The sequence below is a fragment of the Urocampus carinirostris genome, chromosome 15, assembly GCF_059441175.1.
Source record: "Urocampus carinirostris isolate Australia breed hairy pipefish chromosome 15, RoL_Ucar_1.0, whole genome shotgun sequence".
Classification (NCBI taxonomy): domain Eukaryota; kingdom Metazoa; phylum Chordata; class Actinopteri; order Syngnathiformes; family Syngnathidae; genus Urocampus; species Urocampus carinirostris.
Window position 1 is genome coordinate 20,922,165 of NC_142363.1, and position 12,788 is coordinate 20,934,952.

The 12,788-nt window shown below is 39.5% G+C and overlaps 1 protein-coding gene and 1 long non-coding RNA gene across 3 annotated transcripts in view; one reads left to right on the forward strand and one right to left on the reverse strand.

Annotated features, from left to right (window-relative positions):
- The window catches only part of LOC148351803 (uncharacterized), a 45,771-nt gene extending 42,120 nt beyond the window's left edge, over window positions 1-3,651 (reverse strand). The window contains exons 1-2 of one of the 2 annotated variants that reach the window (XR_015852798.1): window positions 3,601-3,632; window positions 2,271-2,334 (exon numbers count right to left, since the gene is read on the reverse strand). This is a non-coding gene — a long non-coding RNA (uncharacterized LOC148351803). Of the gene's footprint in view, window positions 1-2,270; window positions 2,335-3,600 lie in introns of both variants that reach the window. The other variant, XR_015852797.1, reaches the window with a different exon arrangement.
- Window positions 3,652-4,153: 502 nt separating this feature from the next.
- Window positions 4,154-12,512, forward strand: dnaaf2 (dynein axonemal assembly factor 2). Its single transcript, XM_088354758.1, has 3 exons — window positions 4,154-4,299; window positions 4,819-8,961; window positions 10,540-12,512. Exons 2-3 carry the CDS (start codon window positions 4,936-4,938, stop codon window positions 10,768-10,770), a joined length of 4,257 nt encoding a protein of 1,418 aa, XP_088210884.1. The 5' UTR covers window positions 4,154-4,299; window positions 4,819-4,935; the 3' UTR covers window positions 10,771-12,512.
- Window positions 12,513-12,788: the final 276 nt, after the last annotated feature.

The following is a 12,788-nucleotide window of genomic DNA, read 5'->3' on the forward strand; positions in this document are numbered from 1 at the left end:
TCTTGTTTTTTACATTTCCCTTGATTTTTTTTCTCTTTTAATTTTAACTTTTTCTTGTTTTTTTCTCTCTTGTCTCTTCTCATCTGGCTTTTCTTTTTTATCTTCTTTTTCTATCTTTCTTTCCCCCTTTTTAATTTTTTTTTCTTATTCCCATTTTCTTCTTTGTGTGATGTAAAAAAGGCCAAAAAGAAAACAGTCCACTCAGCACTTTTGGTTTTGCTGAATCAGCATTTTCTATCCAGGAAGACATTCCACTCTCCTAGGCCAGAATGACATTGGACATACTAACATTAGAATAAGGATAGTTAAAACTGGAAGACAATATCGACCAGGAGGTAGAGCGCTCATTCTGGGACAGAGAGGTTGCAGGTTTGATTCCCGACTCCTCTGAGTCCTTGGTCAGGACACTAACAACCTCGTGCCCCTGCTATTGGTGTGTGAGCGTGTGAATAGGGTGTGAAGCATATTGTAAAGCAGTTAGGGAGGTCTTTGGCGCCTTGAAAAGCGTTATATAAATGCAGACCATTTACCATTTAATTTAGCATTTGTTCTTTTACTCCTTTCTTCCATTATTTTCCTTTTTTCTTATTTTTTTCTGGCTTTTTACCATTATTCGTTCATCTTTCTTTCCTTAATCTTTTCTCAATCTTTTTACATGAATTTCTATTTTTCTTTCTTTAGTTTTTATTATTAATTTTCCAATTCTGGGCAGATAAAATGAGCAGAAAATGGTGTGCTTTGATCATTTTGAACCATCTACCTTTTGTTTGCAGCACTTGTTTTCAGTTACAGAGACATCTAATGGTCAATAATTACACACTGTCCCTTTAGGGACCTGTAGTGCTTACCAGAGTGCAATAGGTCAAAGAAGTAATGGCCAGGGTGAGCAGAGTCCTTAATAACATAGTTGGCTCTGCTGCGGTATCACAAGCTGGCAATGTCTCCCAGACTGGGCAGAGAGCAGCCAATGATCACCTGGGCTTTGTTGATTACTCTCTCTGTGCGTTCTACTTTTCGTCTGGACTTTTCCAGTATCCGATCCAAGGTGTGGGTTCTCAAGCTGAGTCAGCGACTCTCCACAAAAGACAGCGAGTGGCGCCTTCCCACATCCTGCGAGTCACTGCTGGCCCTCGCCGTCCTTTTTTGGTCCGAAGCTCAGAAGAGCATCCTCTGAATGTACAAGTGGGACAGATTCCCTTCCGGCTCAGCCATTGGTTTACAAGCGCTATAAAAGCTTTTCTAAGGTTTTGTAAGGCCAAGCAGAGACGTCACAGCTTGTTTATTCACCAGGCTGCCAGACTGCTCGATGAGTCAGGGCGGACCAAAAATGTCGAGTGTGCTCACTTGTTTGATTGCTCGCCCTTTGGTTCCATTGAAGGTTCTGTCTGAGGTTGTGAGTTTGAATCCCGGCTTGAGCTATGTTGCATTGCAGGTGTACTCAACATCAAGTCCTGTTTATTTGTGACGCCCTTAATCACAAGGAGTCTCAAAGGGCTGCACAGACCACATACTGTTGCAAACTAAAGACTATTATTACACCATCCCCTGATCTAAAACCTACATGAGGGCAAGGAAAAAACTCAAAAGCCTCAGCATCAGGGTTGGGTAGGGTTACTTTAACTTGATTATTTTCAATTACTTTTGGATTACTCCAATAACAAATATGATAATAAAAGACAAAAGAAACTAAATATGAATAAAATTATGACTCACAACCCGTGGTAAGCTTTCTCTCCTGGCTTTGATCTCTTTGATCTCCGGCAAAACTAACATAAAATGCGACAGAAACAAAATGAAAATAAATCCAAACAGCTTGCCTACATCATTTTTGCCGTTCCATTTATTCCGTTACTCCCCAAGCCTGCACAAAATTTAGTAATTGTATTCATATTTAGTTTATTTTGTCTTTTATTAGCATATTTGGAATTGGAGTAATCCAAAAGTAATTGAAAGTAATCAAGTTAAAGTAACCCTACCCAACCCTGCTCAGCATGAGGAAAATTAAGAAACCTTGAGAAGGGCTCCAACGGTTTTCGGGTTTATATAACTCAAACTCAATTTATATGGGGGCTCCTGAAGCTAGGGTTTGGGTGAGGTTGGGTCAAATCAGGTTTTCCACAAAAAGGTTCGGATTAAAACATTCCTCTGTTTTCAACTATATATTTTTTAAATTGCCAAAAATCCATGAACTACTATGTAAATGTGCATTTTTTTTGGTCAATAAATTAGCATTTATTTAACATTACATGATCCTCACATAGAAACCTTACTGTGTGGAGTTAGCATGTTCTCCCCGTGCTTGCGTGGGTTTCCTCCGGGAACTCTGGTTTCCTCCTACATTTCAAAAACATGCATGTCAGGTTATTGGCTGGTCCAAATGGTCCCTAGGTGTGAATATGCAAGTGAGTTGTCTGTCCCTGTGTGCCCTGCGACTGGCTGGCAACCAGTTTAGGGTGTCCCCTGCCCACTGCCCAAAGATAGCTGGGATGGGCTCCGGCACCCCCGCGACCCTACTGAGGATAAGCGGTGCAGATAATGGATGGATGGAGCCTACCCTAAAGCACAAGTAAGGTATTTGTCTGCCATGTTGTTTCTATGGGAACCCCAAAAAAGACATCCTGAAGCGCTTTACAATGTGCTTCACATTTAACTATTCACACAGACACTCACAGTCTCACACACAGATAGGGGTTTAGTTTCTTGCCCAAAGACACTTCGACATTTAACTCGGGGGAGCCGAGAATCAAACCTGCGACTTCTCGGTCCCAAGACAAGCGCTCTACCTCCTGATCGATATTGTCTTCTCATTTTAACTATCGCTATTCTAATGTTATTGTGTCCAATATAGTCCTAGCGTAGGAGAGTGGAATGCCTTTCTGGGTAAAAATGCTGAGTCAGCAAAACCGAAAGTGCTGAGTCGTTATTGAAAAATGGTGCTTTTTCTTCATGATTTACATACTTGTGATTTTGAGCACTTGTTTTCGGTTGCACAACAGAATACATTAAGGTTATAACGTCTAGTGATCAAATGATAAACACTGTCCCTTAATCGTTCTTACAAAGGCTGGGGGCCTCAAACTATCATCTTGAGGGCGGCAAATGCCCCCTTCCAGGCCCTGATTTTGAGAAACCTAATTTATCTTAACTCTCAACTGTCTTGCGTAGTTAAAATGAACCTTTTGGACGAATTGAGACATTGATTGGATTAGATGACTTAAAGACAAGTACTATAAAGTCCTTGATTAAATGAAATGGAAATTCTAACCAATTTCGAAATCAGAGAGCTGCATCTTGGGAAGTGATTTGTGCAAATGTTCACACACATTTTGAATAATATATAATATAATCTATATAATATTTATTCATCACGTGAACGACAACTCATTATAATTGGAATTATTAAATATAACTGTTCATCATTTTATAACAGGTTTTAGACAACGATTTAGACAACGTCCCTAAAAATGAACTAGAAACAATTTCAAGTCCTTACTAATTTGAAAAATGACCATTTATTAATACTTCTTATCAAAAATAAATAAATCCATAGTTTATTTATAAAATTACATAAAATATATATAAATTATTTAACAAACTTACGTAACTGACTTCTCAATGACGCCTCTTCAATGTTTCTTCCTGGTTGTGGTCTCACCTAGCAACAGGTTTCTCCATCCAATCAGAGAGGGGAAAATATGGAACTGTTGGGGGCGCGACCAATCAAAACCCTTTCCCACACACCCGCCCCTTTGCCTTACTGACCGACTTACTCGCGGGCTGGTGAATCGCCAAAAGCATAGTCAACAGCGACATCTAACGGTTAAAATTAAACATCATGTGTTATGAGTTGCATAAAAATGGGACACTTCCGCTAAAAAAAGTAAAATAAAACATCGTAATAATTTCAAATTATGAATTTAATTGTTTTGAATGTAAATTATTCCACTTATTTTACTTGCGAATGAGATGTCAGGAGACCCACAATACGTTTCGCCATTATAATAGAATTTTAAAATATCACGTATGCTATTTTGTTTGTGAGTAACAGGACACGAGCATGCGTTTTTTTCAAACAATAAAACACGATTATTTTCTAAAATCCAATTTACGGTGAATTTATTGTATAAACGCATTGGTTGCCATGGTTACAATACACACACACGGCGAAGAGAGCGGAGTTTGAAAGAAAATCGACCTCCATTGTTGGTTTCATTTTTTATTTATTTTTGCTTGGTAACACTAACCTTGTTGAAATCGGATTGGAGATAATACACGCATTTAAAGATGCAACAATGTACGGTACGATGACTTTTGGCATTATTAATAACTCTCTTTAGTTCCATTTTCAGATAATCAAAGTCTAATAGCGCTTAAATCGTTTGATTACTCACCAACACTGCCACTTTTTGTGTTGTACTACTTAGCTTTTCTCCCTTATAAACTTCTACGGAGTTAAATACAAAAATCTTAACTCGCGGGTAGTATTATAATCTACAGAGGCCTTATTTTGAAGCGAGACTAAATCTTTGTGCGTTTGTAAACCGCTCCAAGTATTGCATTCGATTTCCTTTTTGGTAAAAGTTTGCCACTTCTGGTTTTAAACATGCACCATTGCAGGTTTTTTTGTTTTTAATATTTTGGAGATGAATTCTGTTCAGTGCGTTAAAATAGAGTGAACAATGAAATTGACTGTTTTCTAATACCTAAATGTTGTCATGTATGTGTTTGTTATTTACGCTGGCCGAGGGGAGAAGAATATTATTTATTTTGAGCTTTGGTAATGATAATTAACATTACACTATTTCTGTTTTTCCACAGGGATAGATAAAGGCCACCCACCTCAAAACAAACGTTCATTACTGGTGATCTAACAGAGCAAATCATCCTATTGTCTTTCTTATTTCCCTGGGTTCTACTTGACGGCACTCCTTCAATATGGAGATCGGAGAAACCCTGAAAGAGCTTAACATGACACCTGATGAAATGAGGAGCTTGACAAAAGCGTTTAAAGATAAGAAATTCAGGGACATGCTGAATGATTACGCCCAGGAGCTTGCAGACCCAGAGAACAAGAGGATCTATGAGGAAGAAATTACTATACTGGAGAAGGAAAGGGGAAATAACATTGAATTCATTCACCCGAAGCCATTCAGGTCCCTGAGGACCAGTGTTAATCGCAAGCAGAAGTGCTACATTAACATCTGCGGGAATGACAAAGTCGGGAAACCTGTATGTACATGGGGTGTGTCTGAAGACGGTCGCAGGGGTCAGTGCTGGTCACTGCCTCACAATCTGCACCCAGGAAGGCCAGACACAGACCCGAAAGGGAACAAAATTATGATCTATGATGTCATTTTTCACCCAGACACTCTCCACATTGCCAACAAAAAGCCTGAATTCATGCAAATGGTGAGCAGCACCGCCATCCAGGGGATCCAGGATGCCTTTAAGGTGACGCTAGACAAAAATAATGTGAGGGAGATGAACACAAAGTACAAGGGCACACCTCACCCTTGTGTGGTCAGGAAACCCATTCCTGGATACACGGGTGAGGATAAACCCAAAGACGACCCGCTCGCATTCCCATACCCGGATGAAAATAAGCAAAAAATCAACCCTCAACCCAAACTTATGAGCTTCAAAATTGAAAATAAGGAAAGCAAAACACCCACCGAGCCAAGTTACACCATCAAATACCGATCTTTCATTGACATGCAAGACTTCAGATACTCCAGGGACTCTGGGAAGAGCCCTAGGCCCAAAGAGATCGTCATCACAATCGACGTCCCACTGTTGAAGTCAGTTGCCAACACAAACCTGGAAGTGAATGAGAAAAGTCTGCTGCTGGAATCGGAAAAACCCGATTACAGACTGGAGCTGCCGCTGGCCTACCCGGTGGACGGGGAAGGAGGGAACGCCAAGTTCGACAAGCAGAAAGGACAGTTGACTGTTACGTTGCCCGTCTTTCCCTCTGACGAGGTCATGGATTTCTGCTGGAGACACACAGTTAAGGAAGAAACTCCAGGACTTGAAGAGGAAGTGATTGAAGGCCGCAAAGGTGAGGAAAAACAGTTTAAAGAGAAGGAAACAGAAGAATTTGTGGAAGGGGGGAACACGTTTGAAGAGTCCAGTCCAGAAACTCAAACAAATGTTGATCTACTACCAGTTCCACTTGCAGCTCCCACTGAAAGCGGTGATTTCAAAAACACACATGTGGATACGTGTCCAGAATCGAGTACCCGAGTTTGCCAAAAGTCTTCAATGCGAGGAAACACAGATGCAGACGAGTCAGAGAAGAAAGATCAGGGCAGAGTTGGTGCTGAGGAACCTCATGAAGGAGACTTTACTGATGAGAAAGACTTGGCAAATAAGACACCGAGTGACAAACTTGTGGAAGAGGATGAAGCAGTTCAAAACACACCAATAGAGAAAGTAGAAAACTCTCAGGGAAGTGACGTTAAAGACACCGTTCTCATTAAACAAAGTCAGATTAATCTCAATGAAATTGAAGGTAAATATACAGTGAGGAAAGACGAGCCATTAACAGGTAAAACCAAAAAGAACTCACAAGAACACGAGGAACACATTTTTGGTAAAGAAAGTGACTATAGTGGAGAGGAGGAGCAGTTGAAAGAGAAGGAACCCAATCAAAAATGTGTGAAGGAACACAAATTTAAAGAAAGTATTGAGTCTAGTCCAGAAAATCAAACAAGTGATGACCTACTTCCCACCAAAAGTACTGATGAGTCTTTAATGCAAAGAACCACGGATGCAAACGAGTCAAAGAAGAAAGATGAGGAAATTCATCCTAAGGAACCCTCCCAAGGATATTTTGATGGTAAGGATGATGTGGCAGATCTAAGAACCTGTGTAGAACCTGTGGAAAAGGAGCAAAGAGTTCAAAACATCCAAATAGGGGAGGTGGAGGAGAACCCTCACCAAAATGAGGATAAAGACACCCTTCAAAGTCAGGTCAAGCTGGACGAAACTGGAATGAAATATAATGTGAGTGAAGATGAGCCGTTGATAGGGAAAATACGAGAGGACGCACAAGAACATGAACAGCATGAGGAGGGTAAGGAAATGGAATACAATGGTGAGAAGGAACACTCGAAAGAAAAAGAAACAGATCAAGAATTTGTGAAGGAGGAAAACAAATTTAAAGAAAAAGTCAAGTCCATTCCAGAAAACCCCAAAGTTGATGATCTAGAGCCGAAGGAAGAGGCCATCAGTATGTGTGATGATGATGATCTAGTCCCAATTCCATCTACAAATCAAGAACTTGTGGAGGAGAAGATCGGATTTGAAGAAAAAATCAGCTCAATTCCAGGAAGCCCAAGAGTCCCAATTCCAACTACAGTTCCCGCTCTTGTAGACAACAAGGATTTTGACCCATGTTCTGACTTAGTCTCACAAAAATGCAACGAATCTTCAATGCGAAGAATTACAGATGCAGATGAGTCTGAGAAGAAAAAACAGGACAGAGTTGTTGCTGAGAAACCTCGCGAAGGAGATTTCAGTGATGAGAAAGACTTGGCAAATAATAAACCCAGTGATAAACCTGTGGAAAATGAGGAAGGAGTTCAAAACACACCAATAGAGGAAATAGAGAACACTCAGGGAATGGAGAATAAAGACACCCTTCACACTAAACAAAGTCAGATTAACTTTGCCAAAATGGAGAGTAAATATGCTGTGAGAGAAGATGGGCCAATGTCAGGTAAAACAAAAGAAGACTCACTGGAACATGGAGAAAAGCTGATCTGTAAGAAAAGTCAGTACAGCAGTGAGGAGCAGTTGAATGAGAAGGGAACGGATCAAGAATTTGCGGAGGAGGAAAACGGATTTGCAAGAATCAAGACCAGTACAGAAAATCAAACAAGGATTAATCTAATACCAGTTCCATCTGTGGTTCCCACAGAAACTTCCAATAATTTTGAAAACACACATGTGGATTTGTTTCCAGAATCTAGTGCCTATCCACACCAGGAGTCTTTAGGGAGAGGAACCAGTCATGCAGACAAGTCAGGGAAGAAAGATCAGGACCGAGTTCATGAAGAGGAACCTAGTAAAGATTTTGGTAATGATGAAAACTTTGCACATGAAAGACCCCGTGAAGAACTTGAAGAGGAGGCAAAAGTTCCAAACACACCAATAAAGGTGATGGAGGACAACACTCAGGAAAACGTGGATGAAGTCACCCTTCAAAGTCAGGTCAAGCTGGATGAAGACAAATATAAATATACTGTCAATGAAGATGACCTATTAACAGGAAAAAAACGAGGTGACACACAAGAACTTGAACAACATGAGCAGTTGAAAGAAAACGAAACAAATGGAGACTGTTTGGAGGAGGAAAACGTATTTGAAGAAAAGGTCAAGGTCTATTCAGAAAATCCTACAGTTGTTGATCAAGAACTGATTCCAGCTGTGGTTCCCACCGATGTTGAACACCTGGTAATGGACTCTTGTTCGGTCTCTCGGGTCCAGGTATGCAAGGAAGCTTTAATCCTAGGTGACATAGATGCGAAACAGTCAGTGAAGAAACAAGTTGAGGGTGATGGACTCCAAGGAGGAGATTTGAGAAAGGAGAAAGCCATGATGATAGAAGAACTTGAGGAAAAAAACCAAGAAGTTCCAGAAATGACAAGAGAGGAGGTAAAGGATGACAATCAGCAAAGTGAGGAACGGGATATCCCTTACGTTAAAAACCTTGCATTGAAAAAAGTCAATGAAAACGAAGAGGATGCTTCGAGAAAAGACAATGTACAAGAACATAGACAACGAGACGTAAGGTGCACTCAAAAATGTCCCACCAAAGATGCAAATAAGTCTCAAGGGAAAGAAGATGATCCATCGCCAATTTGTAATGGACGACATGATGAATGCCTCAACCCAAGTACCTTAAAAATGAAAGACGATGGAAACGAAATCGCAAAAACTGAGGAAAACGATGACAAGGTAAGTCCTGTCATTCTGGAACAGGTTTCCATTATTAAGTTAGCGTGTTTTTGAAACAACAGACATTACAATAACATAGTAGGAAGCCTTCCATCAGTGTTATTCTAAACCAGTATTATCTCGCCCTCTAGTGGCGGTATGTAGAAACTAGTGATAAGAAATTCAACGAAGAGAACGACATACAGTTTACTGTATACATGGTATCCAAATATTGAAAATCATATTACAGAATAGTTAAGTTTTCAGATGTGGATTTTTTCTTCCTAGAACTATTCAAGAGTTCTGGTTTTAGGTTGAAAAAGGTCCTATCACTTAAAACATATCTGCAAACAAAAAAGTGAAATCATTAATAACTTCATTGTACAAAGTTGGTATGAATATAACGGTTTTATATATGGAGCAATCAACGTATTTATAACTATCAACATTTTCCAATCTTGAATAACCATTTCTCGTTGTTTATTCAATTTTCCAAGTTTTCCAAAAAATAAATAAATACGTATAATAATTTCAATTGTTCTTTGCGGTCAAATGCAAATATTAACGATTCTGGTATTTGTAATTGGTGACCCCTAAAAACTTCTGTACTTTAACTGGTATTTGTCTGCAAAATATAACACCGATTAAATGATATAATAATAATAATTATGAATGACATGACATAGTACATGAAAATTGTTCGAATACAAATTGCTCATTGTTTTATTATATTTCTTATTTTTTTATTTTCTAAACACATTTTCTAATATTTGCATTGCCACAAAAATTCCAGGGAAAATTTGAGTAGAAAAACAAAAAAAAGTGAGTATTCTTAGTTGCTTAGCCGTATGCAGATCATTTGACTTGTTTATATTTCTTACTTTACAATTTCTTTTGTCAATATTTGCAGTTCTGTAAAAGGTCCAGGGAGACACTAGATTGACAAACACGCAATTAATAGGAAAACAAATACGGTAACATTGGAAAAATGAAAAAAATCTTCGCCGACTGACAGGATTTTTTCTTTATTTGCAATTTAATATCTTCTAATGACTTCTATCCTCAAAAGCAAAAACAAGAAAAAAAACACACCTGTAAATGTAAAGTATGGAGCTGTATGGAATTTAGAGCTTTTTATTCTTACTGCCGCCACCTCTTGGCTTTTGATATCCTTGCAGCCTCAATCAGCTCATCACGTGCCTTTCTTAGATGCGCTTGAATAAACCCCTCTATCCGTCTTGGGGTTTCGGTTGACGTCTGGACTTCACTTGAAGCGTCCTTTTACTTATCACGCAACGTTAACAAATAGGAACAAACTAAAAACTGGCAGGGACGAGCATAAAGTCACTCTCTGGTATTCCCCTTAACCCCCATTCATCCTACCTAATGTGGTCTGCCCCAAACAGCTTTGCTAAAAGTAAGATAAAAGTAGATAGCCGCAGTAAAAAATGAAGCATAAGTGCTCTTTGAACTCAGTTGAACATTGTTACACACATATTTAACTTTCAACTTTTTTAAGGACACCTCAAACAATGAATCATTTTTTTAAGTCTTGTTAAATATCCATATAGAATATATATATATATTTTATTTTACTAGATGGAAGCATCTTCAGAAAGCATCCCAATCTCAACAAACAATAAAGTCACAGTGGTGGAGACGAAGAAGAAACCACGGAAAAAGAGGAATAAAAAAACAAAACAAGATAAAAAGCCACCGCCCGCCTCGCTGAGGGAAATCGACCAAGAAGGAAACGAAACGGTGCTCAGCGATCACACAACCTCGGCAGGATTCGTCTTCCGGAACTCGCTCGTCTATGAACTCGACTGAGACCGGAAAGTTCTTCGTTTGTTTCTCAAAGATCTCGCTGTCAATCAAACTCAATATATGTGTGATGCCGTGCCATGAAAACTTACTCGAACACCCGAGCCTCAGTTAAACTTGAATGAAAGGCATGCGGAATAGTGACTCCTTTAGGTATCTTTATTAAAAATCTAGGACCAAGACAGGAGGTTCTACTTTTTTGACTTTCCGTTTTAAAGAAAATTTGAGCAAAGACAGAGAAACTGAAAGCAGTCTGCATGTGAATATTGAATATTTGAGTTAAGAGTATTAGTCCTAGGGGATGAACAAATAATCACATTTAAATCAAGAACATAACCTAATACAACTTAGAGGATTGTTTGATTCCAGTCCTTTAACTACTTTGTATTTGTACAGAGTATTTATATTTAATTTCTATCTATCTATCTATCTATCTATCTTGGTCATATCCCTCAAGAGGGGTGACCGACAGCAAGACAAACACATACAATAACAAAGAAAATAAAAGGGAAAAAAAATAGCAATTTTTTTGGACCATGGCCAACCCAATTTCCCAAACAAGTTAGGCACCTCGGCACCTAAATTGGTCATGCTTTCGTCCCTCCAGATGAAACGGGACACCAGAAAGGGTGACACAACACAACCTTTTGTTCAACAGCAGGGCCCGACAGTTTTCACTGGTTTACCCCTGCCGCATCATACGGGTGCCCAGCCCATCCTTAAGAACGCGTCCACAATCCCACTATCCTTTCACAACACCTCCCCACTCCTTTCTATCACCAACTAGAGCTCTAGCTTCCATTATATTTAGGCCTCTTTCCTGCAGTGCACTCATAACACCATCCATCCACGTCAATCGCGGCCTTCCTAATTTAATTGTAACAAGTCATAATGGGTGCTTATTGTGTTGTTATTATACAACCATTTCATATTTACAGTTGTGCTTTTGTTTGCAGCCAGAACTGGCCATGGACATTATCATGTAGTCTTGCTACTACAACCGAATAGACAAAGGGTCCTTTGCACGGTGGAAATTTCCAACACTGGTGTACCTTAAGTTTAGTTTTCCTTTAAGACTAGGTTCACACTACGTAGCGTAATGCTCAATTCCGATTTTGCGAGATAGTTCACATTTCCAACAAAATGTGACTTGTATGGGATCTCCTGTGACTACCTGAAATCACACGCGATGCTGATAGTTTGCAGGATTACTCATGGATACGGTAGGGCGAATCTAGCAATTTTAAAGATATTTTGCTGCAGGAGGCTTAACAAAGTTGTCCCCCCAAATATCAATGAAATCTAAAACCTCGCTTACCCTCCATTGAATGCTCTTCATGTTTTCATCCGCCATGGTTGTTGATTTCTGCGCTTCCCCCCCAGCCTCTCAACGTGCAGGTTGCATGAATGCGCTACGACCCTCTCACACAGAAGTGTGTTTCCAAAAGATCAAATATGTATCAGATTTAGGACCACATACGAATGTGGCCTGGGTCTGGTGTGGCTTAATTGGGTTTGTGCCGTTCAGACGGACGTTAACAGATCGAATACAGGTCACATACATGCAAAAATAAAATCAGATTTCCCTGCCTAAGTTTTGGCTATGTTTGAGTGTATGGACTGTCTTTTTAGTTTAAGAACAATTACAAGCCATTTTCCTGTTTGCACTTGTGATATTAGTACAGACATTGTCCAACTCATTTGTGTCCAGAATATTCTGCGAATAAAACCTTCGAAAGAACTCCTAATTGCCTTCCAACTTTTATTTGGATCGCTGACCTTCTCACTGACCAGGATCAAACGAACATGCAGGAGACAAAGTTGATTTAAACTATAAGTTAATTTTTAAAAGATGTTTTCTGTAATTACGACACAATACCTCAGTCCAATCTCAGAAAGCTAAGCAGGGTCAGGCCTTGGTGGGGGAGGGCCTGGGAATACCAGGTGCTGTAAATAGGTCATTTGGTGCACGCTCTGCTGCAAGAGCACTGACTGTACCTTCCTGGTACAGTTGGTTAAAACAA